Source organism: Anolis carolinensis, chromosome 1 (genome assembly GCF_035594765.1).
Source record: "Anolis carolinensis isolate JA03-04 chromosome 1, rAnoCar3.1.pri, whole genome shotgun sequence".
Lineage (NCBI taxonomy): Eukaryota > Metazoa > Chordata > Lepidosauria > Squamata > Dactyloidae > Anolis > Anolis carolinensis.
In genome coordinates this window covers 83455030-83480879 of record NC_085841.1, presented here as the reverse complement: position 1 = coordinate 83480879, position 25850 = coordinate 83455030, and the positions used below count along the sequence as shown (strand labels likewise).

Sequence of the window (25850 nt, the reverse complement as noted above, 5' to 3'; positions counted from 1 at the left end):
TCAATATGCAGTAAAATCCTGTTTATCTGTACTTCCAAGTCCTGACTAAATATGGTTTTGCTTTATGTAAGGTGAAAAACAAAGCACCTGACTACCCTTAAGTGGAAAACATATTTGGGTGGGGGAAAGGAACATCCAATGTTGGAAGTAGAGATTCAGAAAAAGAAAGAGTGATTATGTCAATCTCTCCAGCCATTCCCCTATTCCTTGTGAGGGAAAATATAACTATGGCTAGAATGCAATGGAGTTGCAGGACACATAGTGATTGGTTCTTCAGGCATATACTATAGACATGCATATATTACTGTGTATAGATGATGAGACCAAATGCTATGTTCCATCCATATTATAGTGTATGGCTATTCAACGTGGTTTTTGCATGGCCTGATGCCAGCCCACAAGACCTCAAGCTGCCTGTCCACAGCAAGTTTCCAGAACAGAAAGAAATAGTTGTAGCCAATGGGCACATATACATTAATGATATCTGACACATAAGAAAAAATATTGCTGGCCCGCCTCATCAGTCTAAAGTACTGCCATATTGAAAACCATTTATGCAATACAATAGAAGTAGACCAACACCCATTATTGCACATCCATGTACCCATGTTCCAGCACATTTCTTTCCCTTGCAACAAATGAAGTGAGAGAGGTTTCCCCTTTGTTTTATGTGCATCTCAGTCATATACATATACTCTAACCCTTTCTTTGAAGATGTTTGGATAGCACAAGTCCTTCGTAAAATTAATCTTCCACCTCCCCTTTCAACCTTTGCAAATCCACACAGAATTTTGGTGAAATTTCTACTACGAGATAGGTCATCACAATACAAACTGCCATATTAAAACATACTGAGATCAGAATATGTCTTCTATGAGTAAGATTCCTAAGGTCAATTGTACTTAGTACCTTCCTACAAAGCAGTAAGACATGCTGTAAGGAAACACTTGTCACAGAGTCCAAAAGGTCAAATGAAAGGCAGGTTGTGGAGAAAGTGGAAAGAAAGGGAAATGATTTAATGAAGAAAAAAATAATTAGCAACAATGACATTTAAATAAGCAAAAATGCATTGAAAACCCATAACAAACAAAATGATCACCATTTCTGTGCTGTGGTCTGTAGATCCAGCTTTCATCTTCTTCCATTTGCTGCCCACATATAGATGTAAGTTCACCATCACTGCGGAATAACCTTTTTGTCTGCTTGGACAGGGTAGAGAAGTTTATCCAGCTGACAGCACGTGAAAGAGATCCTGAATTAGCTTTAAACCGGAATGACTTTGAGGCAGTCTCCTTTTTCATTTTCTCCAAAACCATCCAAAGTGTACAACTTTGAAAACAATCTGGTCCCTTTCCTTTTTCTCTGCAATTTTCCTTTAGAGTCAAGGAAAACACTTACTCTGTTTAAGCCGCATGGAGCAAAGAATGAAATAGCTGCGCCTGTATGATTCTCAAGAGGGTGTTGGTGCCTACAGGACTTAGTAAGCTGCCAAGCAAAACACAAAGTGGAAGCAAGAAAAACAGAAAGGAACACTGAAAACAACAGTCATAAAAGCAGATTAGGATTGTATGGTGCAATACAGATGTACACAGCTTTAACCTTTCTTCCAGTTTTCATTAAAAGTCCATCTCTTCTTCCCAGTATCATTCTCCACCAATAAATTCTGTCCTTTCTTCTATCAGGAACAAAAAAAACAACCGCTCCTTGAATCAGGAAGACATACAAGCTGCTAACAAGTTGCCAGACCAGGATCTAAATTAAAACGGCACCCTCCTTTCCCTGTGAAAATGGTAGCGCCTCTCCAGTTCCTAAGAGCATCCATCCTGCTTGCCCCTTTAATGAAAAGCCCAGCAAAGATCTCCAGAAAGATTCCCTTTAACAATAAAAGAGGCTGCCTGGGTGTAGCTATCAGTTAGGATTAGGGCGAAATACGATAGGCTCCCTCTGCAAAAGGCATGGCTACAGAGGCAGCAAACTCCTCCTTTCCACGGCAGGGAGCTAATAGCAGAACAAACTTTTGAGCCAGGAACACAGAGAAGTAAGATAACTCAAGGGCACTTCATTTGACTTACAACTGAAGCCATAAAAACAAACCCTCATGAATTAAACAGCCCATAATGTTTAATGCCAGAGTCACATTACACAAATGAGATAGTTCTTGATAAACCTATGTATCAGTGCTAGTTTTACTGGTGATGAGAACAAGACGTATAAACAAACAATAAGTTTTCAACAAACAACTGTAAATGTTTCCCCTTGTAACTTTCACTATTGTTAATCCAATTATTAATGACAACATTTCAGATAGATCGTTTCAACCATTTCACTTTTCATTTTAACAGTACACAACCAGCACTGCCACATATTTTTCATTTAGAATGAAATCTTATTAATAAAGCAAATTAATTACTAAATAAAGCTACAGACTAATGCTGAAAGCCAGTGGAAACACAACAAAACAAAGTTCTGAAACTGCAAAAGAAAACCGCAGCAAGAGTCAATGTTTTCACTAACTGGCTACTTTTGAGAATTTTATCCCTTGGTGGTAAGGCATGTATGTTAATAACTTTTTTCCTGGAAAAAAAAATCTGTAGTCTAGTAGATTTTTGGAAGTCACACCAAAAATTGAAAAGCCTATTCTAGGTCAACAATCTCCTGAAGCATCAGACACTATGCATTCTGACTTCGCTCCCTCACTTCACATAACCTATAAATCATCAATTTATGCAAAACCATTTCCAGAGCAAGAGACTTTGCCCTTTTAAAGTCAAAACAACACAAAATATTGTGAATTTTGCTGTCAGGGCACAGAATAGCTGCTGTGTATATGTACCTTTCAGTCACATATCCACGTTTGGTAATCCCATTAATTTCATCAGGTTTTTTAAAGCAAGGAATGCTCAGAGGTTATCTTGTTGATTCCATTTTCTGAAATATAACCTAAAGCACCTGATATTCATTTTCAGTCTCCCATCCATATACAAACTAGGGCTGACCCTGCTTAACTTCCAAGGTCAGACCAGGATCTGATGCCTTTAGGGTATTTAGGCCCTTTGAGTAGCTAATATTGATGAAGCAATCCTTATGGAAGAGACCAGCACCTCACCATTCATATGCATAGTCCCTCCCTAAACTAGCTAAACAGCACCATTCAGAATTCAAACAACTCCTCCTCCACAGAAATGTAATGGTTCTGTGACTCATAATGAAAGGATAAGATTCAACTGCCTGCCTGGGAAGCAAACAGCTAAGTACAGTATCAGATTACCTATGAATCAGCTCAATGCACCCAAGTGACCTTTGGCTTCTTGAACAATGGACTGGCCAACTGTCTTCAGTAAATAATTTAACAGGCTGTACTTACACTGAATCCCCTTTAAAGTAAAACACACCTTACCTCTCTTTCTCTTTCCCCACTTCCCACTGCATTTCTATAAGTAAATCATGCAGCAAATACTAATTCCAACTATGAAACAGAAAATATCAACAATACAGTCCATTAAACTATGCTAACTATTGTTGTAATTAATAGATATATATAGCTGGCAAGAATGAATAGCAGAATGGAAATATCTACCAGATTCCAACAAAAGTGAAGAGAATCTAAAATGAACACTTAGAAACAAATGCGGTCATTGCTAATAGTCAACATGGATTTACCAAAAACAAGTCATGCCAGACTAATCTGATCTCTTTTTTCGATAGAGTTACGAGTTGGGTCGATACAGGGAATGCTGTGGATGTAGCGTACCTGGATTTCAGTAAGGCCTTCGACAAAGTCCCCCACGACCTTCTGGCAAACAAACTAGTAAAATGTGGGCTAGACAAAACTACGGTTAGGTGGATCTGTAATTGGCTAAGCGAACAAACCCAAAGGGTGCTCACCAATGCGTCGTCTTCATCATGGAAAGAAGTGACAAGTGGAGTGCCGCAGGGCTCTGTCCTGGGCTCGGTTCTGTTCAACATCTTTATTAACGACTTGGACGAAGGGTTAGAAGGCACGATCATCAAGTTTGCAGACGACACAAAACTGGGAGGGATAGCTAACACTCCAGAAGACAGGAGCAGAATTCAAAACGATCTTGACAGACTAGAGAGATGGGCCAAAACTAACAAAATGAAGTTCAACAGGGACAAATGCAAGATACTTCACTTCGGCAGAAAAAATGGAAATCAAAGATACAGAATGGGGGACGCCTGGCTTGACAGCAGTGTGTGCGAAAAAGACCTTGGAGTCCTTGTGGACAACAAGTTAAACATGAGCCAACAATGTGATGCGGCTGCTAAAAAAGCCAATGGGATTCTGGCCTGCATCAATAGGGGAATAGCGTCTAGATCCAGGGAAGTTATGCTCCCCCTCTATTCTGCCTTGGTCAGACCACACCTGGAATACTGTGTCCAATTCTGGGCACCACAGTTGAAGGGAGATGTTGACAAGCTGGAAAGCGTCCAGAGGAGGGCGACTAAAATGATTAAGGGTCTGGAGAACAAGCCCTATGAGGAGCGGCTTAAAGAGCTGGGCATGTTTAGCCTGCAGAAGAGAAGGCTGAGAGGAGACATGATAGCCATGTACAAATACGTGAAGGGAAGTCATAGGGAGGAGGGAGCAAGCTTGTTTTCTGCTGCCCTGCAGACTAGGACACGAAACAATGGCTTCAAACTACAGGAAAGGAGATTGCACCTGAACATCAGGAAGAACTTCCTCACTGTGAGAGCTGTTCGACAGTGGAACTCTCTCCCCGGGGCCGTGGTGGAGGCTCCATCTTTGGAGGCTTTTAAGCAGAGGCTGGATGGCCATCTGTCGGGGGTGCTTTGAATGCAATTTCCTGCTTCTTAGCAGGGGGTTGGACTGGATGGCCCATGTGGTCTCTTCCAGCTCTACGATTCTATGATTCTAGTGCAAAAACAGACTCTTACACTTTGCAATTAAACTTCAGAAGCAAAACTCTAACTCAGCTACAAACCAAAATATCTGCCAAATATTGCATGTTTATATGTTCGTATGACTCCTCCCTTCCTGTGTGTGTGTGTGTGTGTGTGTGTGTGTGAGAGAGAGAGAGAGAGAGAGAGAGAGAGAGAGAGAGAGAGAGAGAGCAGATATAGATATAAACTGGATTTCTTGTTTTACTTTGTAAAGTGACCTGTAATGCAAAAATATCAAATAAATTTATAACTAGTATTCCATAAACACCAAAAAGCTGGAACTTGCACAGATTCTTAGATAACAGGATGCATCCAGAATTGTATTAACAGAATTCCCAACCTAGATGTTTCCTTGGCTGGGAGATGAAAAATAAGATTTGTTGCTATTGTTTTTGCTGCTGTTTTGGCCAATTCTGCCCCAACTCATCTTCCTGCAACTTCCAGAAATTTGGGATGGTATGGCATTGCTGGAGTTAAAATTTCTGGAAGAAACATTAACAACCTTAGGTATGCAGATGATACCACTCTGATGGCTGAAAGTGAGGAAGAGCTCAGGAGCCTTATCACCAAGGTGAAAGAAGAAAGTGCAAAAGCTGGGTTGCAGTTAAACGTCAAGAAAACCAAAACCATGGCAACCAGACTGATTGACAACTGGCAAACAGAAGGAGAAAATTGGAGGCAGTGACAGACTTTATATTTCTAGGTGCGAAGATCACTGCAGATGCAGACTGCAGCCAGGAAATCAGAAGACGTTTACTTCTTGGGAGGAGAGCAATGGCCAACCTCGATAAAATACTGAAAAGCAGAGACATCACACTGGCAACAAAGGTCCGCATAGTCAAATCAATGGTATTCCCCATAGTAACCTATGGATGCGAGAGCTGGACCATAAGGAAGGCTGAGCGAAAGAAGATAGACGCTTTTGAACTCTGGTGCTGGAGGAAAATCCTGAGAGTGCCTTGGACCGCAAAAAGATCCAACCAGTCCATCCTCCAGGAAATAATGCCCGGCTGCTCACTGGAGGGAAGGATATTAGAGGCAAAGTTGAAGTATTTTGGTCACATCATGAGAAGACAGGAAAGCTTGGAGAAGATCATGATGCTGGGGAAGAGGAAGGAAAAAGGAAGAGAGGACGACCAAGGGCTAGATGGATGGACGGTATCCTTGAAGTGACTGGCTCGACCTTGAAGGAACTGGGGGCGATGACGGCTGACAGGGAGCTCTGGCGTGGACTGGTCCATGAGGTCACGAAGAGTCGAAAACGACTGAACGAGTGAGACGACGATGGCATTGCAATTATGGATGTGGGACAAAAAGGAAGTTGGCAAAAATCACCTCTCTCTCTTTTCTGCAAGGGGGTCCAGTTAGGCTGCCTTGAATAAAACATGGGAAGCTTCCACTCACTGACCTAGATCCAAATCCAGTTAATTTTAATGCTGGGTTACTTTTTTATTTCTTCTTTTATATATCTTTTTTAAAGAAACTCAGGTTACAATGAAATCAAAATGTAATTGATCAAATCAAGTGTACACTGGTAACAATCAAGTGACATTTAGTTAAAGCCAGTTTACAAGGAAGAAACTGAATGTTTTTTGTTCGCATTTTTCAAACACCAGAAGCCGCATTACATTATCTCAAACCTCTTTGTAGAATATATTAAGTAGATAGAGTGAAACTACGAGCATTAACAAAGTCCATACTTAAAAAAAAGCACCCATGAAGAGCCTGATGTAAATTAGGATCATGATGAGAGTACATTTTAACTCCTTCTTCCCCACTGAAAAATCCCTCCTCTTATTTGCCCCTGAAGTATCACTCATGTACCAAATATATTTCTGGAGGCCCCTATTAGGGTTGCAATTTTGAGTAAAAAAACTTTGTATAAGAAAAAGGTTATACACTTCATCCTGTCTTCATGCTGGGTCTTCCTTGCTTTAAAAAAAGCCGTATAACATGCATGGGATGGTCATATGTTAGCAGAGAACCTGAAGGAACATAAACAATACACCAAGATCTGTTGAAAATGGTAATACTCCTCTCTTTGATTTTTTTTAAATAAATAAAAGTACTTTAAACATTATGATCCATACATTTAACATATTTATAGACAAGTTAACTCCACATAAATCAGCTTGATTTTAAGTGCTTGACAAACTTTGTGCACTAAACAAGTTTTGTATCTCACAGGCTTGAGGTTTTGCAATGACTTTGAAGCCCATTAAATCCCTGCAATCCTTAAACTTTTATCTTTGATGATTCAGTATGAAATTGGTGAACTTTTGCCCTAGGTAGAATTTTTTAAACTAAGATTTTTTTTAAAAAAATCCCTTGCCTTAACCACTAGTTTCCATGTATTAGAATGTACTGTTATAAAGCCAAGTTTAAATACTATCCAAATACATTATCCTGCTTCACTCCAGTTCTCCAGTCTTTCACACACCTTCCTCAAGAAGAAACAGGGAATGCTGGGCCAGAATTAATATGGCTCATACTCTGATATTCCTTTATTTAAAAAATTGTCTGGGCTTCATCTAGAGGATCATCCTTGATGGGGGATTCTGAATGTCATCAATCTCAAAGTTTTCCAAACATTTTTTAGATGTTTATATAATCCCTACCACTTGAAAGCCTATATCTCTGCAGCAAATTCTGAGTAATGTGTATCCAGATCCATTTCTGTTATGAGGTGGCCTTGAGCAAACCTTCCTTTACTTTTATTAACCTACTAGTTTGGGTACTCAGCATTGCCTGGGTTATTACAAGTAATTTTTTTTATTTTACAAAATGCATAAGGTTGTGGGTGCACTACAACTCACATCATGCCAGATTAACCCACTGAAACTCCATCAATATTTAAAGTTTGCCATGTTGGGCAAATTTGCTCTAGGTGCATCATTGGGTGGGTTCAGTATGCTCTCCAGCTGCAGGATGAATTACAACTACCACTATGGTGGGCCAGTCCCGTCAAATCCCTCCAGTACGTTCAATTGGTCATGGGGGTTCTGTCTGCCAAATCAGGTCCAGCTCCATCATTGGTAGAGTTCGGAGTGCTCTTTGCACATGAACTATAAATCCCAATACCTACAACTAACAAATGTCAAGGCCAATTCCATCCCAAATCCACCAGTATTCAAATTTGGGAATATTGGATATGCATGTCAAATTTGGTGCAGATCCATTGTTGTGTTTACGGTGCTTTCTGGATGTAGGTGAACTATAATTCCTATAAATCAAGGTGAATTTCCCCCAAAGACCTCCTGCATTGCTTGTTGGTCATGGGGGTTCTGTGTGCTAAGTTAAATCCAGGGCCATTGTTGGTAAGGTCCAGAGTGCTCTTTGATTGTAGGTGAATTACATCCCAGTACCTACAATGGCTATAAATCAAGGTGAATTCCCCCCAAACCTCTCCAGTATTTTTCTTTGTTCATGGGGGTTCTGTGTGCCAAATGTGGTCCAGGTCTATAGTCAGTGGGGGTCACAGTGTTCTGACTTGATGCAGGGTGAACTACAACTTCCATCATGTGGAGTTAGTCCCCCAAACTCCTCCAGTATGTTTAGTTCCTGCTATGTTCTACTCTGTTTGTTATGCAGACAGAGTTGAAAAGGATAGGAAAGGATTAAGGGAGACGCAGTGGGTGGGATCATGCACATTCCACACCAATGGAGAGAGTAAAAAACACTGGGATGTCTGCTGTGGAAGAAACACACAAAATCTAGGATGAAACTGCCCCCGAATGAAAGCATTTTTTGGGTGGTGGGCCATAGTGTTTGGGGAGGACATTGGCAGGGTTTGGGCTATCTTCATGGCACTCGCTATAACCTAAAATGTCAATGGAGGGAGTGCTTTTGGTGATTCCTCAGCACTATGGGTTAAAGCTGCTTGTGGAGGTGGGAGCTTTTCTGTATAAGTGGACATTCTAGCCACATACACACATATTTCCATTTTTATTATGTGTATAGATTATAAAATGGGAGCATACAGAAATCTGTCACATATAACCCTTGTGCAGATGAATACTGATTCGTTTTCTTCTTTGCTACAACCTTCTACTGGTGTTAAACTGGATGAAGTGGCATACAGGAAAAAGGAGGAAGGAAGGGAGGTTTCTCCTCTTTTTCTATTGTGTCAGCTCAAAAGGGAAATAAGTATGCAAACGACACAAGGCAGACAAAACATCCAGTCTTTTAGTTGGGATGGGGGAATGAAGAGCGTTTTTCCTGTGAGAAACATATCAAGTGGATGCTTCTACAAAAGTCTATCAATGTACAGTCTTCAAAGTATGTAGTATGGTTTGAGTATCTGACTGTGGAATTGTAAACTGTACAATTAATGCAGTTTGACTCCACTTTAACTGCCATAGCGCAATGTTATGGAATCCTGGGTGTTGTAGTTTGGAGAGGCATAGCACTCTAGCAGAGAAGGCTAAAAAAAAAAACCTTGTAAAGCTATAATTCCATAATTCCATAGCATAGAGCCATAGCAGTTAAAATGGGATCAAATTACATTCATTCTACTGGGTAAATGCACCCAATGTCCCTGGAGACTAGGGATCAAATTCCTGCTCAGCCATGAAAACCCACTGGATGATCATGGGCAAGCCTCAGAAAACCCTGTGATAGGTTTGCATATGTTTGCTGTTAAGTCAGAAATGACTTGAAGAACAAAACAACAATAAACCAAAGTCATGTCAGTGTCATGTAATTTAATTTTCTAGCTTACAGTAAACACAGGGTTAGGCCACAAGATGGCAGTGTAAAACAATCGACATTTCCTTGCTATAACAAATGAGAGTATAAGCAAAATATAAGCAAAATAGGAATGCATGGTGAAATGGACATTAACAGCCCAGAAGAAAATAGAACACTTTGAATCATACTGTTGAGTGATAAATAATAAACAAAAGAAGCATGGAGAGCTTATCAAACCACTTAAAAGAAAAACCCTTTAGATACATCATGTTTTAAAAGGGGTAATGAATACAGTTAAAGCTATGAACTATCTTAATCAGCAAGACCCTGTATCTGCTGGGGATATGACCCTAGCCCAGTGGTTCCCAACCTTTGTGCCTCCAAGGTGTTTTGGGCTTCAACTCCCAGAAATCCCAGCCAGTTTACCAGCTGTTAGGAAGTGTTGGAGCTGAAGTCTAAAACACCTGGAGACCCAAAGGTTGGGAACCATTGCCCTAGCCAGACTGTAGCTGTGGGAAATCACACATATGACTAAATGTGACTTTCAGTCCAGCATACCAAAGAGTTGCAGAAGAGGACCTAGCAGACTGCTAGAGAGGGTACCTCCAGGTGACATGTACCACTGAGACCCTAGAGGCCCTGGCAAATTCTTAGAGACCATTACTCTACCGAGGCACAGGTAAATGGATCCATGCTTATGGGAGTCTCATTGTATTGTGCCTGCTAGTTTTAACACTACATCATTTCAAGTCCCCCTTGTTTTCAACGTAGTTCACTTGGGTGCAGTCAAGTCCTGTTTCTACTTACCATTAGAGCTGAAGTGGGGCTGGCATTTACAGACTGAAGCATTCATATTAACAAGGAGAATAATGCTGTGTGTCCTTGTTGTCTGCCCCCTTCATCTTCCTATTCCCTCCTGAGTTTAGCTACAATCTTCATTATACTGCACATGTGTGAGAGAATATCCCAGAAAAAAGGAACACTGTACACAGTAGTGAACTAACCCAGTTGAAATAACTTGGTCTTTCGGCCTTAATAAAGACCTGTTCCAGTAGTAGTAGTGTCAGTAATAGTAATAATATTTTTATTTCTTACTTGCCTGTCCTTATGGCTCAAGGCAGGTGACAGGATAGGTGTAATATACTCATTCCTGGATGTGCCCGTAACCAGTCTGGCTGCCGTATTTTGAACCAGCTGAAGTTTCAGCTGAATGCAAAGTGCATTGCAGAAATCCAACCTTGAGGTTACCAGTGAGTGCACTACCATCTTAAGGTCCACCAAATCCAGGAAGGGGGCACAGCTGGTGTATCAGCTGAAGCTGGTAGTAAGCACTCCTGACCTAAACATCATCCTGGGCTGACATTTGAAGAGTTAGATCCAGGAGCACCCCCAAGCTGTGAACACAGTCGGGGGGGGGGGGAGGTGTGACCCCATCCAGAACTGGTCAACACACCTCCATCTCCAGATTAGGACCTTTGATGGCAAGCAGCTGTTTTATCTGGATTCAGTTTCAATTTGTTTTTTTTCTTATCCAGACCATTACTTCCTCCAGGCATTCATTCAGAGGAGACACACTATCCTTAACTATGGCTGTTTGTGAAGGCAAGAAGAAATATATATTTGGGTGTCATCAACACACTGGTAACACCCCGCCCCATGCCTACGGATGATGTCTCCCAGCGGTTCCATGTAAATATTAAAAACCATTGGGGAAAGAATGGCACCATGTGGAATACAGTTCTTTTTTTGAGGAGCAGCTGTGGAGCTTATCAAGATTGGGGGGGGGGGGGCTGCACTTCAAATCCTACCACTACAAATCCCACTGCCTTTCGCAGCTAACAAGGCATTGTTCTATAATCTGGTTATGAACAGAATATACACTCAAACTTTTCAGCAGATGCAGGGAAGGATCTGTCAGAAGGAAATACATAGCTATTCCTCTGCTTCGAGGGGCAGTACAACCAAAAGGGATCCTTCATGTATGAAGAAAGGATGGCAAGACATGGGAATTATTGCCCCATGTTCTCATAAAGAAGTCAGATCTGTGGCTTATGATAACCATGATTAAGATTTTATACCTATAGTTTAAGATATGAAATATACAGAAAGCAAACCATGGATCCTTCTAGTATTCCTTTCTCCTATTAATTCACCTTCATGATTTCCATGTATAATTTATCACTGTTAAATAAAAACAATCCATTCACAAGGATTAATCTAATCATTCATAAACCTCTTTTGTTCAGTTGTTACTAAGACCTAAACCCAACATTGTGAAGGACAGTATGCTCTGATGTGAGAATAAATATGAGATTAAAATGTGTCTCCTTCCATCATACCCTCTCTCCAGTCATATTTCTGGCTCTGCCTTCCTGCCCCTCACCCTCATCAGAAAGGAAGCACATAACAGAAAACACGTAAAATTAACTGGGGAAAGTTAGGTAGAAAGAGTTGTGATGCTATTCAGCAGGTTGTGGCCCATCATGGTCATCCCTTCCACCTTTGTCCCACTGCTGCAGTGCCACCACCATTCTCCATTGGGTTCCCCAAGAAGAGGAGGGGTCAAATAGCAGCAGCAGCCACTAACACCAATAATCCACAAATACTCAAATCTGTGAAGGTTACACCTACAAATGTGGAGGGACAATCGTACATAATTATAGAGCTGTTATAATGCTCTTTAGCTGCCATTATTCCATGCAACAGAATCCTGAGATGTATAGTTTGAGATGCACTAGAACGCTCCAGGTGAGAATTCCAAATGTCCCTCCATAAACTGCCAATCCCAGGGTTCCACAGAATCAAACTATCAAAGAGGAATTAAAACACTGTAACTCTGCTAATGACTGCAAGCTTTCCAGAGGTTGATTTATCTAAAAAAGAAAAATAAGTACAAAGTGTTATCGAAGGCTTTCATGGCCAGCATCACAGGGTTGTTGTGTGTTTTCCAGGCTGTATGGCCATGTTCCAGAAGTATATTCTCCTGACATTTCGATCACATCTATGGCAGGCATCCTCAGAGGTTGTGCGGTACCTCACAACCTCTGAGGATGCCTGCCATAGATGTGATCGAAATGTCAGGAGAATATACTTCTGGAACATGGCCATACAGCCCGGAATTTTTTAAAAAACTGGCCAAACAAGTTGCTTTGCAAGTTAAGGTAAGCTGTTTGTATTATTTGTTTCAGCTTCTGGATGAATACATTGAGGAGATAGCCTGTGAGAGTCATATAGCCCAAAGCTTGGCATCCCAAACAGTCATCCTGGTTATCTCCCTGCTAAATCTTGCCTTGCTTGGTCTACACTCTTTTTTAAAATCCTTACCTACCCAATGAGGTTTTTCAACTTGAGATAACTTTGGCCAGGGAAAAAGGCCTGAGGAATGGAGTATTTGCAAGAGAGAGAAATCAACTGTCAAGGGATTATCCGGCAAAGGTAATGCTTTTAAGCCTTTCCCTGCCAGTGACCCAGTCTTTAGTAGGATGTTGAGTCCAAAGACTTTCTTCCAAGCTAGTAATTAAATTTAATCTGATTTCTCTTGAGGGATTTTTGCACTCAAAACATGGCTTTTCTCCAGACAGGAGTCCCAAGAGAAACTACCACATCTAAAACTCTGCTGAGTTAAGTGTATCATGTTCCACATATGTTCTTCGGGATTGGGTGTGGATGTGGTTGTGGCTTCATAATGTAGAAATCTTCTGTGGCAAACTATCTTAGAGACTTTGAACCACAAATAACTATTCCCATTCTTTTATAAGGAAGATTTAGCTATAGGGAAAGGGTTTCTTTTCTTCTTTTCAAGAAAATTAACTTGCTTATCCACTATTAACAAAGTTGAATCAGATGAGATTTCACTTGATTTCACTATTTTCATTTTCTATATGAAATGGAAAGTATGCCTATCAAACTGCTTCTATGTTTCCTTAAAGGCAGGGTTTTTTTTTCAAATACAGTAATAATCCTGTACACCAGAATAAGGATATACTTGCATAGCTCTCTTTGTATTGATATCTATTGGTATCTATAAATACAGAAGGACCATAAAATGGATTAGTTGGTAAATAGGTTTAGAGAAATGCAGAAAGTGATTGCAGATAACTTGCTACAAACATGCTAAGACTATCCTAGAAAGCAGACTATGTTTTTTTCTCCAAATGACAGTGGACAAAATTATAGAAGGTATGTTTAGAAATGTGTGTTTGTGTAAAAGGAAAATTAACAGTCCCTATATTTACCCTACTTTAAATCATACTCTTTCCTCTCTATATATTTTGAAGGAGAAAATGACAGCAATATATTCCCTTTGTTTCCCATTTAAAAAGAATGATGAACAACTGAAATGTATCATCTATACAAGGTTTACTAGCCCATTGAGAATGTCTTCATTCTGAATAGAATGACTATTAAGAACTTCACAGAACTTTGTTAAAGTTTATCTTTCCTATTCACCAACCTTCCTTGAATGGAGCCCCTGGTGACGTAATGAGTTAAACCCTTGTGCCGGCAGGACTGCTGACCGAAATGTTGGCAGTTCGAATCCAGGGAGAGTGGGTGATCTCCTGTCTGTCAGCTCTAGCTCCCCATGCAGGGACATGAGAGAAGCCTCCCACAAGACAGTAAAACATCAAACATCCGGGCGTCTCCTGGGCAATGTCCTTGCAGTCGGCAGATTCTCTCGCACCAGAAGCAACTTGCAGTTTCTCAAGTCACTCGTGACACACAAAAAAAAACCAACAACATTCCTTGTTTTTGTAAACAAGCTCTGTTCTGGATCTTTCATCTGCAATCTTGTGTGTGTGTGTGTCTGCCTTTAAGTTGCCTATTGGTGGCCCCACACCCGTTTTCATAGGCAAGGAATACTCAAAGATGGTTTTGTCAGACCCTCCTTGGAAATGATTGGCAGTCTTCCATCCAAACACAAACCAGGGCTGACTGTTCAGCTTCCAATAATCTGGTGCAAGCAGGCCACATTTTGGCCATCCTGGTTTGAAACAATTTAAATCATTAAGTGTAAACTTCAGAAGGAAGTGCTCCTTGAGTTGTGGCAGAATGTTAGTCCATTTCTAAGTAAGAGAAATAAGATAACTGCAAATGATAAATGTGGCCAAGGACTTTTAACTTTTCAACTCCTGTCACACTTGTTGATTTTAAAAATCCTGTATTTACAAAACAATGTGTACATGTGCATTTGCACCCACACCGTCCCCTATAAAACAAGGAGCTTGAGCCATGCCTGTACATGTTTTGTGAGCCAAGGTGCTTGTTATCGGCTTATTAGACTGTCTGCCTGTCAGTTTTAGGAGACAGAAGAATGCCTATCTGCTCAGTAAGTCCTGTATAATTGTAATAAAATATTGGTTAGAGTTGATGTGAAATTTAAAGTCACAGATACCTCTTTGTTTTCCTTCTGCTATTTACTCAGAATCTGAAAGGTTTTTAAGTCTTAGTCGCTCACTCAAAACCTCTTTACTTCACTGAAATTAGAATGCAGATGACCTTCACAAGATATTAGGAGTTAAAATGCTGTTACTGTGAGGCCAAACTGAGCCGCATTAACATTATTTTGCACTCTCCCCATAAAACAGGACACAAACTGATACATTAAAAACAGGTCTCAAGGGAATTACTGTGGAATCACCTTGGACATTCAGAATTTCCTTTCTATTTACAATATTTTCAAAGTAGGAAATATAAGGTGAAAACTGCAAATACATATATATTTAGAACCATGCATTTAACAAGTAGAGGATAAAGATTAAAAAGCAATGGCAAATACCCAAACTGATCACTTTGTTTCATTTTTCATTTTATTGTATTTTGTTAATTTTAAAGCTCACCTTTCTCCCCCACATAAACATCTTGAAAAATTGGGTCATCTTAGAATTGTGAGTACTTTTAAAATATATAAATGACCACTTTTGTTATTGGTGGTATTAAAATTAGAATTGATGGTGTCTTAGAATTGATGAAATATAGTATTATTACAAAAGGATCTTCTTCCAAAGTGATCCATTGTTTTACTTGTGCACTGCTTCTTAACTTGAAAATAATCTCATATAAAATCACTTCAAGGTTTTTAACTGCTTACATTGAGAAGGTAGAAGAAGAGTGTAATCAGCTCATGGGCTGATGGTTCAGTCCAAGGAAATACAGATCTCTTCTCAAGGAAGCCATACAGCAATGAAAAAGAATGGCATCTAGCTAAGCAATCTCATCTCATTGCAGTCTATAATTATTGGGATTTTGCACACTTCTGTAATTAGTTAATGCCCTAAACACACCAAAACCTTTCTGAGGCTAAACAGGGTCAGGGGTGATTTAGTTGTGTATTCCTTCATGGCAGGGGATTCAACTAGATGGCTTTTGTGCTCCCTTCGAATTGTATGATTCCATGATTTTATGATAAGTAACATTTTCATCACTATTTCAGTTTATTTTAGGGGGAGATAAAATGCATAAGAGACTACTACACAGACAAAGAAGGAACAAAAATCCAAACAGAACATTATTACTTATTTATTTTATTACACTATTTTTACCCATCCCTATTATCAAAAGATCTCAGGGTGCTATAAAAGCAAAGATGATGTTTTAAAAATATAAAACAGTTTAAACAAGATAGGTACTGTCCATTATCCAGGTGAAGACCACAAAGGGGTGCTATAAAGAGAAGGACAGTCAATTTTATGCGGGTGGAGAGTGGGTTGAAGGAGTAAAACCATTTCCCCTTTTTCCTGTTATATTCTCCCCACCTATGTCCCCATCATGCAAATAACCCTTGTTTATGAAATGGAAAGTAGGGAGAAGAAATAAGCAGTGAAAAGGGGGGAAATTGTTTTCCTCTTTCAACTCCCCCAGCCCTGTAAAATGGACTATCCTTCTCTCTCTACCAACCCCTAGTGGTCTTCACTCGAATAATGGAACCATACCAACAGTAAAAACAATTAAATTATAATTAACAAGCTAGAACAGATTAAAGCAGTTTAAAACCATGTGAATTAGGAATTTGAGATAAATCAGTGAATCCCAAAGGCTTTGGGGAACAGCCAGGTTTTGATACAAGACCTAACTGAAACCAGTGCTGGTGCCAATTAGGCTTTTGAGGGGAAGGCATTCCACAGTTAGGGCGGCACAACTGAGAAAGCTTTTTCCCATGTCCTCCTGAGAAGAAAATTACACAATTTAATAAAGAAGGAGATTATATAATTTAATAAAACAAAACCATTACCAGCATGCCACTACATAAATTCTTAGCATGTATGTTTACATAGCATGCCAACACATCTTGGCCATCAGTAACGAAACCCAATAAAAAGCATTAGCTCACAAACCAATTTACCCTTTCCACTACTGAAGAGGTAATGGAAATAAGGGGTGATACTTGGAAATAATCCTTCTGAAAGGATACTTTTCTATTTTCCATTACTGAAATGAGAAACTCTGTTCTTCATGTAGCAAACAATGTTTTCTATAGAGTTCACACAAAGCAATTGAAAAGACAAAAATATGTATAGTGGTGCAAATTAAGAGAAATTCTGAGAAGACGTGGCAGTTTTGCTATATTGTGGTAGGAAACATCATTTCTTCTGTCCAAACCATATATATTTTTCATTCAAATGCCATGCACAGAGTGCAAAGAATGCACAGAGAGAAATACAGCTAGGCTGTTTCCTAGTTTAGAGCAAAGCAAAGCCAAGATAAATACATCAGAAGAGAACTGTAACGAAGGGGGGGGGGGGTTCTAATTAGCAGCCAATAAGATATTACAATTTTCTGGGAGATTCTTTTGAAAGGCAGTGGAAACCCATTTCCTTTCCAACTTCTGAAGCTATTTCTTTTACACATCTTCAACTCCAAATCTTATTGGAAATGTTATTTCTGAAAACCTCTGAGCATACTCAAAACACAATGTCTGCATTAGCTCAGAACAGTTAGCAAAAATTTCTGGAAATTATGCTTATTGATAATGAGCCCAAATATGATGTTTGCTGCCCAACACCCCTACAGCTGGAAATGACTAAAGCAACAATGAGTCACTAGAATTGAAACGGCCAGTGTTACATCTGAGTCTGGACTTCTCCTTGTCTCTAACAAGCCAAACATTGAAGCCAGAATTTATAGCTGGCCTTTGGCTTCTTAGAAGAACAAGAAGCCAATGATGTGGACATAATGTTCAAGTTTTCCACTACTGGCAATCTCTCAACTATTTTAGCCCAGGAAGGGGTGAGCGTTTTGGGATGCCCAGGTTGGATTACCACCACTCTAGTCACATGTAGAAACATCAAATCATGACTATGCTCACCAGTTCCCTGACTGCAGTGACAACCGCAGTGTCCAACTGAAGCTTTGCTTTTGCTCTATCGCCAGCCGCCCACAGAGGGGAAAGCAATGTAGGACCAAAATGCAGTTCACAGACTCAAATACCTACTGCATGAGCACTTGCACAACCAATACTTTGGTCTAGAAAGCTTCACTTCTTGCTTTTTCCCATTCAGAAGTATGTTGCAATTGCAGTCTTCTCTACTGCTATCATCAACAAGAAATAGGGAATAACTACAAGAAGTCCTCTGCATGTCACTGGCCCTTTCAATTGGGAAGGAAAACAACGTAGGGAGTGTACCCTGTATTAGATGATAACACAGCGATTCCTCGTCCCCCTCTTTTTCCAACTGGCCAAATGAGTGAGATGGGAGAATATGTTAATGTGGGATTTGTGTATTGATAGTGTTTAAATGAAATTTGTGTCTTGTCTGTATTGCATACTGATTGCATCATCCAGAGTGTATTATAGTCTGGAAAGAGTTAATTACTAAGAAGCTGTACTGACCTTGATGTGTGGCTGGAACTGGGGAGTATCCAGACACAAGTGTGTGTGCATTGCTGATTGCATCAGTTCAGTTCAGTTCTGAGTCGAGTGCTGTCTGCCTAGAGTGAGAGTCAAGTCCTGTGTTCGTCTGCAAGTCTGTTTGTCTTGATTATTACTGCTTACAGTAAAACTTTGTATATAGTTTTACCAAAGTCTCTGGGTGTCACTTCGTTCTGCGTTCCACTGATTCTATCCAACTACTGCTGCGCTGCTAATACTCTGACAGAATATCCCTAACATGGCTAAGAGTACTGTGGTCCCTCTGTGTGTGGATTTCGATCAAGCAACTGCGACACTCAGTACCAACACATATGCATATGAGAAGACAGGTTTTTCAACAATTCTGGGTTATCACTCTCTGTAAATACAACAAATATGAATAAACAGAAGTAAACAACTATAATATTATTTGTACTTGACAAACAGTGATTCCCATTGAAGAAAATGATATTCAAATACAAACAAATATACACAGGACCAGTGTACATCATGTCATATTGAAAGAAGATACCCACCAGTTAATTCATATTTGTCACCAGTGTCTAAAAGTCACTGGCAATATGTACCTGAATGGTCTATTTAATTACAATGGTCAATACCCTTTGATAGATCTATTTTTGATCCATGTATTTAACCCTCTTTTACGTTATTTTATTTCTGTCACTTCCAGCATATTGCTTTCTTATTAAAGAATTGCAAATATTTTTATAAAGAAAATCCTACAAATTGAATAAATCTGATGTTATTGGGTTACTCTTTTCCACACTTTTTCCCATGCCACAAATGGGTAACTAAGTTCAGCTAAAGTCCTAGTTTTACACCACATTGCATATGCAACATAGGATTATATTAGCTCATCTTGGAGCTCTTCATCTAATTTTCAGTTATTTTCTTATAATTTATTTTTGTGTGCCTTTAAGATGTTTCCAACCCATAGCAACCCTAAGGGAAACCTATCACAAGACTTTCTTGGCAAGATGTATACATAATACTTGGCATTTTTTTTATTAGCCATTGCCAGTTCAGCCTATGTAAGATTAGCATATTTGGCCTAAATGTGCATCATTTCTGATTTATTTAAATTGAACCGTTTGCCATTTTGTTACCCAATCTGGACACGTTCAGTGTTATCTGGTTGAGTTTTCAACTTCTTAAATATATTGTCAATGTCTGCAATCTTGGAAATATCATTATAAAAATACATTCTTTTTTAACACACAGAGTTCTCAGATGAACACTAAATGATTATAAGCATCTTTGGTTACTTACAACATTCTTCTTGCTGCCATCAGCAAGATATCTTCACGGGCACATGGAACTTAAACAGACCATTTTCTCCTTTATCCCATACCTATTAGTGTTTAATCTCCCTTCTTTATTAGATTTATAACATTTTGGGGTTATCAACACATAGGCTAAGATTTACACTCTCAAAAGTGACTATATGAGCAGGAGGGTTTCAAGAAATTTAAGAATACTATGCACATATAAGGATAATATATCTTGGAGAGCAAGGGCTTTAAAGAAAACAAATCTGCTTGTTAGGATTACAATGCCATATTGAAAAATCATTTTTAAAAGCTTAAAACAGTATTCAATTCACTGAAATATATGAAGGTCGGGAAAGCATTTGTAATTGATACAATGAAAACAGAAACTATGGAATGTGCTATGTTAATTTAGCCAAGTGAACCTGTTCCTAATCATGGGAATCACATAAGATATATGCATTTTACATTCAGATGCCAATAATTTCTGCTGCCAAATATAAAAAGGTTTATTCACAAAAGCCATTTGGCAATATGCAAATATTTCTGTAGCATTATACTGTGCTTGACAGGCAGTTTCAATTATCATGTGATTGGTGCTGCCTTCTGAAAAAATCCAACATAAACCAGGTATGTAATATCCATCTGCCATCCCAACACTGCTGTAATGGCCTCCATAAGTTGCACATACTTCAGTAAAGATTCTTCCAGACAAGCCCTATATATCCCAGGTTTTCTGCTTTAAACTGGATTATATGAGTCTGCTCTGCCAGATAATCTGGGATAAACAGAAAACCTGGAGTCAGATCCTGGGATATAGGGCCTGCCTGGAAGGGCCATTAAACCTGCATTAAAACAACCACTAAGTGTTTCTTATTTTTCAGCTGATCTTCATTTATTTTTTTATCAACAAACCAATAATTTCTATTTTTCCACACTGCTGCATATTCAGCTAGTACTAGATTATCCAGAAATGATGACTTCTGGTAAAACACTAACTGGTATCTACATTTTATTTGGTGTCATCTCCAACACAAAAATAAATGACAATTTAAAAGCATAACTCCAACAGCAGGGAGCACTGCCAGAAAAGGATATTTTTTTGAAGTATGTCCCAAAAATGTAACCTTAATCAGCTTGATTAAAGCAGTGTCCCTTGTGTGTCAACATCATCATACTGATCTCACTCACCTCCCTGCTATACCAGATATAGTTATTGAAATATGGAGAAAAATTAATCCCTTAATACCATCCTCGTTAATCTATAACATGAGATCAACAAAACTATGGTCAGGTATGATCTTCATATTTTAAAATAACTCTCACTATTTGGGAATATACTTAATGAAAACTAAGCTGTCCCAAGTCTTTGGCTACTTAGGTGATTGGATGACTTCATAGGTTAAAAGGAGGCATGTTTTACTACCTAACATGTCAAAAATTGTTTCCAGAAAAATACATTCTGAGCTGCTGCAACATCACCAGAATAAAAATAGCTTGGCATTAATCACATTCATGCAAGTATAATTTCTTATGGGTTCTTGGCTACAAGCAAAACAGTTTGCAACTCCATTCCTGGCTATCTTGCTTGATCTTGGTCCAAGCCTTATTTGCAACCCAAAAGCAGCTGAAGAACTAAAATCCACATACAGCAAAGGATTGGCCAGATTCTGGAGGTCACAGGAAGCTTTCAGTAGCAGGGCCAGCCAAAATACAGCAGTTGAGATCATACTTGAAAAGAGGCCAGTGGAGGTCATGATCCAATAGAACAGTCATTGTATAAAATGAGGCATCCACAGTGCCCTACTCAAATCCAGCTGTAGTTATCTCAGTCACCAAACATCCTCTCTCCTGAGGACATCCCTACTATTAAGAAGCCCTCCTGAGAAAATTAGTTTGTGGACCCAAAGGCATGTGATTTGAGGAAAAGAGGCCATCTGGTGCAAAGATTCCAAGAATAAGGCTCAAGCGAAGACCCTGTTTTGGACACACACACACCCCAAGACTTCCAACATTATTTCTGAATTAATGAGTTGATTATTTTTTTTCTGCCCAAAAATGTCAAAACCACTAAGAAATTCAGTGGTTTTGTTTCCACTATATATAGCTCAAAAAAGCCCTCTATATAGCTCAAAAAAGCTGGGGGGAAATTCTGTGAAAACTGGCTTAAAATAAACAAAATGGGAAGTAGAAGTGATATTGAAATATTCACTACTGTGTCAGACTCCTTGGTGTGGCCGCTTGGGGGAAGGGTAAACAACAGTGCCTATTACCTGCAGTTGTCCAACCTTGAGATAAATTGTTATTCAGTGCCTTTTTCTGTCTTCACAGACAAGGTAGGTTCAAGAGGTCAATTTGATGGCCTCTTTCATGCCCATTGTTGTCAAAGAGATGGGGTATAGTTGCTTCAGGTAGGGATGCCATACTGCCCAGTTGGCCAGATACCTGTATTCAACATACAACCTGGAGGCTAGATCCATGCATTCCTTTAGATCAGGGGTCCCCAAACTTTTGAAGCAGAGGGCCGGTCCACAATCCTTCAGACTGTTGAGGGGCTGAATTATCATTTGAAAAAAATGAACAAATTCCTATGCATACTGCACATGTCTTATTTGTAGTGCAACAACAACAACAAAAAAACCAATACAATATTTAAAAATGAAAACAATTTTAACCAACATAAACCTATCAGGATTTCAATGGAAAGTGTGGGCCTGCTACTGGCCAATGAGATAGTCAAGTTAATTAGGACTGTTGTTGTTGTTGTGTCATGTGTCATTTGGCCGAGCCTAAGTCTAAAATTAATTATTTATTTACTGCATTTATTTACTACATTTATATCCCACCCTTCTCATCCCGAAGGGGACTCAGAGCAGCTGTATGTACATACAATATATTATATTACTAGCTGTGCCCGGCCACGCGTTGCTGTGGCTTAGTCTGGTGGTGTTGGTCAGTCTACATTAGGTTGTATTTATGCTGTGACCTCCACCTTCTTTATACTCACATTAGTAGTAGTATTTGAAGTCTGTTACCTTCTTCAATTTTTGTGTTGATTGATAATTGCTTGAGATCCCTGTTGTCTTTGGTTTGTTGTTAATTGTAATGTCTGATTCTGCTGAGTGCGGTTTATATTTTTATTGTGGTACAATAGTCCTTTTTTTGTTTTGCCTGTGTAGCTGTTTATTATTATTTGGTGTTGTTGTGGTCATGAAGGTTGGATAGGTTAGATGCTACTGTATTGTTTTTTGGAGGCCCAGTGTAGCACTGACTGGCCTCTCAGCCTCAGTGCCTGGCTGTTTCTTGCCTGTGATGGTGTTGATTCTTATTGTTGTTGTTGTTGCCATTGTTATTATTGTAATTGTTTTTTTGGAGGCCAAGTGTGAATGTAGGGATTGGGGAGGTGGATGAGTTGTGTTGTCAAATTTTGTATTTGTTATAGTCACAATGCGTTGTTGTGAGTTTTGTGGGTCCGGATTGTGGTTTTGTGGTGTGGTTGTGTTGGTACAACTGGGAGGCAAGGCTTTTGCATTGTTTTGCCAAGTTTTGTGTTTCTGGGGCGTTTAGTTGTGTTGTTATAGTCATGATGCGTTGTTGTGAGTTTTGTGTGTCCGGATTGTGGTTTTGTGGTGTGGTTGTGTTGTTACAACCGGGAGGCAAGGCTTTTGCGTTGTGTTGTCAAGTTTTATATTTCTGGGGTGTTTAGTTGTGTGTCAAGTTTCGTATTTCTGGGGCGTTTAGTTGTGTTGTTATAGTCACGATGCGTTGTTGTGAGTTTTATGGGTCCGGATTGTGGTTTTGTGGTGTGGTTGTGTTGTTACAACCTGGAGGCAAGGCTTTTGTGTTGTGTTGCCAAGTTTTGTATTTCTGGGGCGTTTAATTGTGTTGTTATAGTCACGATGCGTTGTTGTGAGTTTTGTGGGTCCTGTGTGGTTTTGTGGTGTGGTTGTGTTGTTACAACTGGGAGGCAAGGCTTTTGCATTGTGTTGCCAAGTTTTGTATTTCTGGGGCGTTTAGTTGTGTTGTTATCGCATGATGCGTTGTTGTGAGTTTTGTGGGTCCGGATAGTGGTTTTGTGGTGTGGTTGTGTTGTTGTAACCTGGAGGCAAGCCTTTTGCATTGTGTTGCCAAATTTCGTATTTCTGGGATGTTTAGTTTTGTTGTTATAGTCACTGCGCAAACAACTTTATCATTTTATATATATAGACTAGCTGTGCCCGGCCACGCGTTGCTGTGGCGAAGTATGGTGGTATGGGAAATAAAGTATTGAGGAATTGGTGGTAGTTAAGGTCAAGGGTAAAGGTTTTCCCCAGACATTAAGTCCAGTCATGTCTGATTCTGGCGGTTGGTGCTCATCTCCATTTCTAAGCCGAAGAGCCGGCGTTGTCCGTAGACTCCTCCAAGGTCATGTGGGATAACTACATGGAGCGGCGTTACCTTCCCGCCGGAGCAGTACCTATTGATGCACTCACATTTGCATGTTTTCAAACTTCTGGGTTGGCAGAAGCTGGGGCTAACAGTGGGGGCTCTCTCCGCTCCCCCAATTCAAACCTCTGGCCTTTCGGTCCAGAAGTTCAGCAGCTCAGCGCTTTAACACGCTGCGCCATCAGGGGATATTATTTCCTAAAGGTTGTGAATATACAATATTTCTGAATGGTTTTTTTGTTTGTTGGAGGCAAGTATGAATGCTGCAATTAGGAAAAATGATTAGGATGTAATGGCCTTGCAGCTTTAAAGCCTGGCTGTTTCCTCCCTGAGTGAATTTTTTGTTGGGAGGTGTTAGCTGGCCCTGATTGTTTCCTGTCTGGAATTCCCTTGTTTTCAGAGTGGTGTTGTTTGCGATATTTTATGTGCTTCTACTGTCTGTGGCCCTGAGAAAACAGAGGATTTTCCAGACTTTGATGATGGGAATACTTTGTTGGGAGGTGTTAGCTGGCCCTGATTGTTTCCTGTGTGGAATTCCCCTGTTTATTTACTGTCCTGGTTTTAGAGATTATATTGTTCTGCATTATTCTATCCCAGTAATTATTTCATATTAAAGAAGAATCTCACTTATCCAACATTCACTTATACAATGTTCTGGATTATCCAACGCAGTCTGCCTTTTCATAATCAATGTTTTTGTAGTCAGTGTTTTAAATTCATTGTGATATTTTAGTGGTAAATTTGTAAATACAGTACAGTAGAGTCTCACTTATCCAACATAAACGGGCTGGCAGAATATTGGATAAGCAAATATGTTGGATATTGAGGAATTAAGGATAACCCTATTAAACATCAAATTAAGTTATGATTTTACAAATTAAGCACCAAAACATCATGTTAGACAACAAATTTGTCAGAAAAAGTAGTTCAGTACACAGTAATGCTATATAGTAATTACTGTATTTATGAATTTAGCACCAAAATATCACGATATATTGAAAGCATTGACTACAAAAATGCGTTGGATAATCCAGAACGTTGGATAAGCGATTGTTGGATAAGTGAGGCTCTACTGTAAATACTACATAGCATTACTGCGCATGGAACTACTTTTTCTGTCAAATTTGTTGTATAATATGATGTTTTGGTGCTTAATTTGTATAACGATTACCTAATTTGATGTTTAATTGGCTTTTCCTGAATCCCTTCTTATTATCCAACTTATCCTGCCGGCCTGTTTACGTTGGATAAGTGAGACTCTACTGTATATTTCTAATCTTATATTATCTGCTCAGAACTGGATTATATGAGGCTCCTTCTTCACAGCTGTATAAAATGCACACTGAAGTGGATTATATGGTAGTGTGGAGTCAAGATAATCCAGTGCAAAGCAGATAATATAAGATTATAAATGGGTTATATAGCTGTGTGGAAGGGCCTTGAGTCTACACTGCCATATAATCCAGTGCAAATTAGATAATCTGTGGAAGAAGCCTAAGTGAGGCCTAAATCTGCCTGTCCCCTAACTGAAACCTGGCTGTCCCTTGGTTGCTAGGCAACCAAGTGGGCAGAGATTAGCCCTCTAAACTGGCAGCAATTGGATAAAAAAAATTATTGCTCTCTCTCTAATTAGGACTTTCTTTTTCTTTTCTTTTTGTTGTATCAACCTTGAGGCGTGG

At 39.5% G+C, this 25850-nt stretch overlaps 1 protein-coding gene and 1 long non-coding RNA gene across 7 annotated transcripts in view; one reads left to right on the top strand and one right to left on the bottom strand.

Moving 5' to 3' along the window:
* The window catches only part of nhsl1 (NHS like 1), a 187997-nt gene that overhangs the window by 119665 nt on the left and 42482 nt on the right, over window positions 1-25850 (bottom strand). For 2 of the 6 annotated variants that reach the window (XM_062978209.1, XM_062978219.1), the window contains exon 1: window positions 1100-3448. The exons of 3 other annotated variants lie outside the window; for them this stretch is intronic. In XM_062978209.1, coding sequence (XP_062834279.1) covers window positions 1100-1316 — 217 coding nt within the window. In that variant the 5' untranslated portion in view covers window positions 1317-3448. Of the gene's footprint in view, window positions 1-1099; window positions 3464-25850 lie in introns of those variants that run through there. One more of the 6 variants, XM_062978190.1, reaches the window with a different exon arrangement.
* Window positions 1-25850, top strand: part of LOC134298359 (uncharacterized) — a 179050-nt gene that overhangs the window by 112641 nt on the left and 40559 nt on the right. The window lies entirely within an intron of this gene.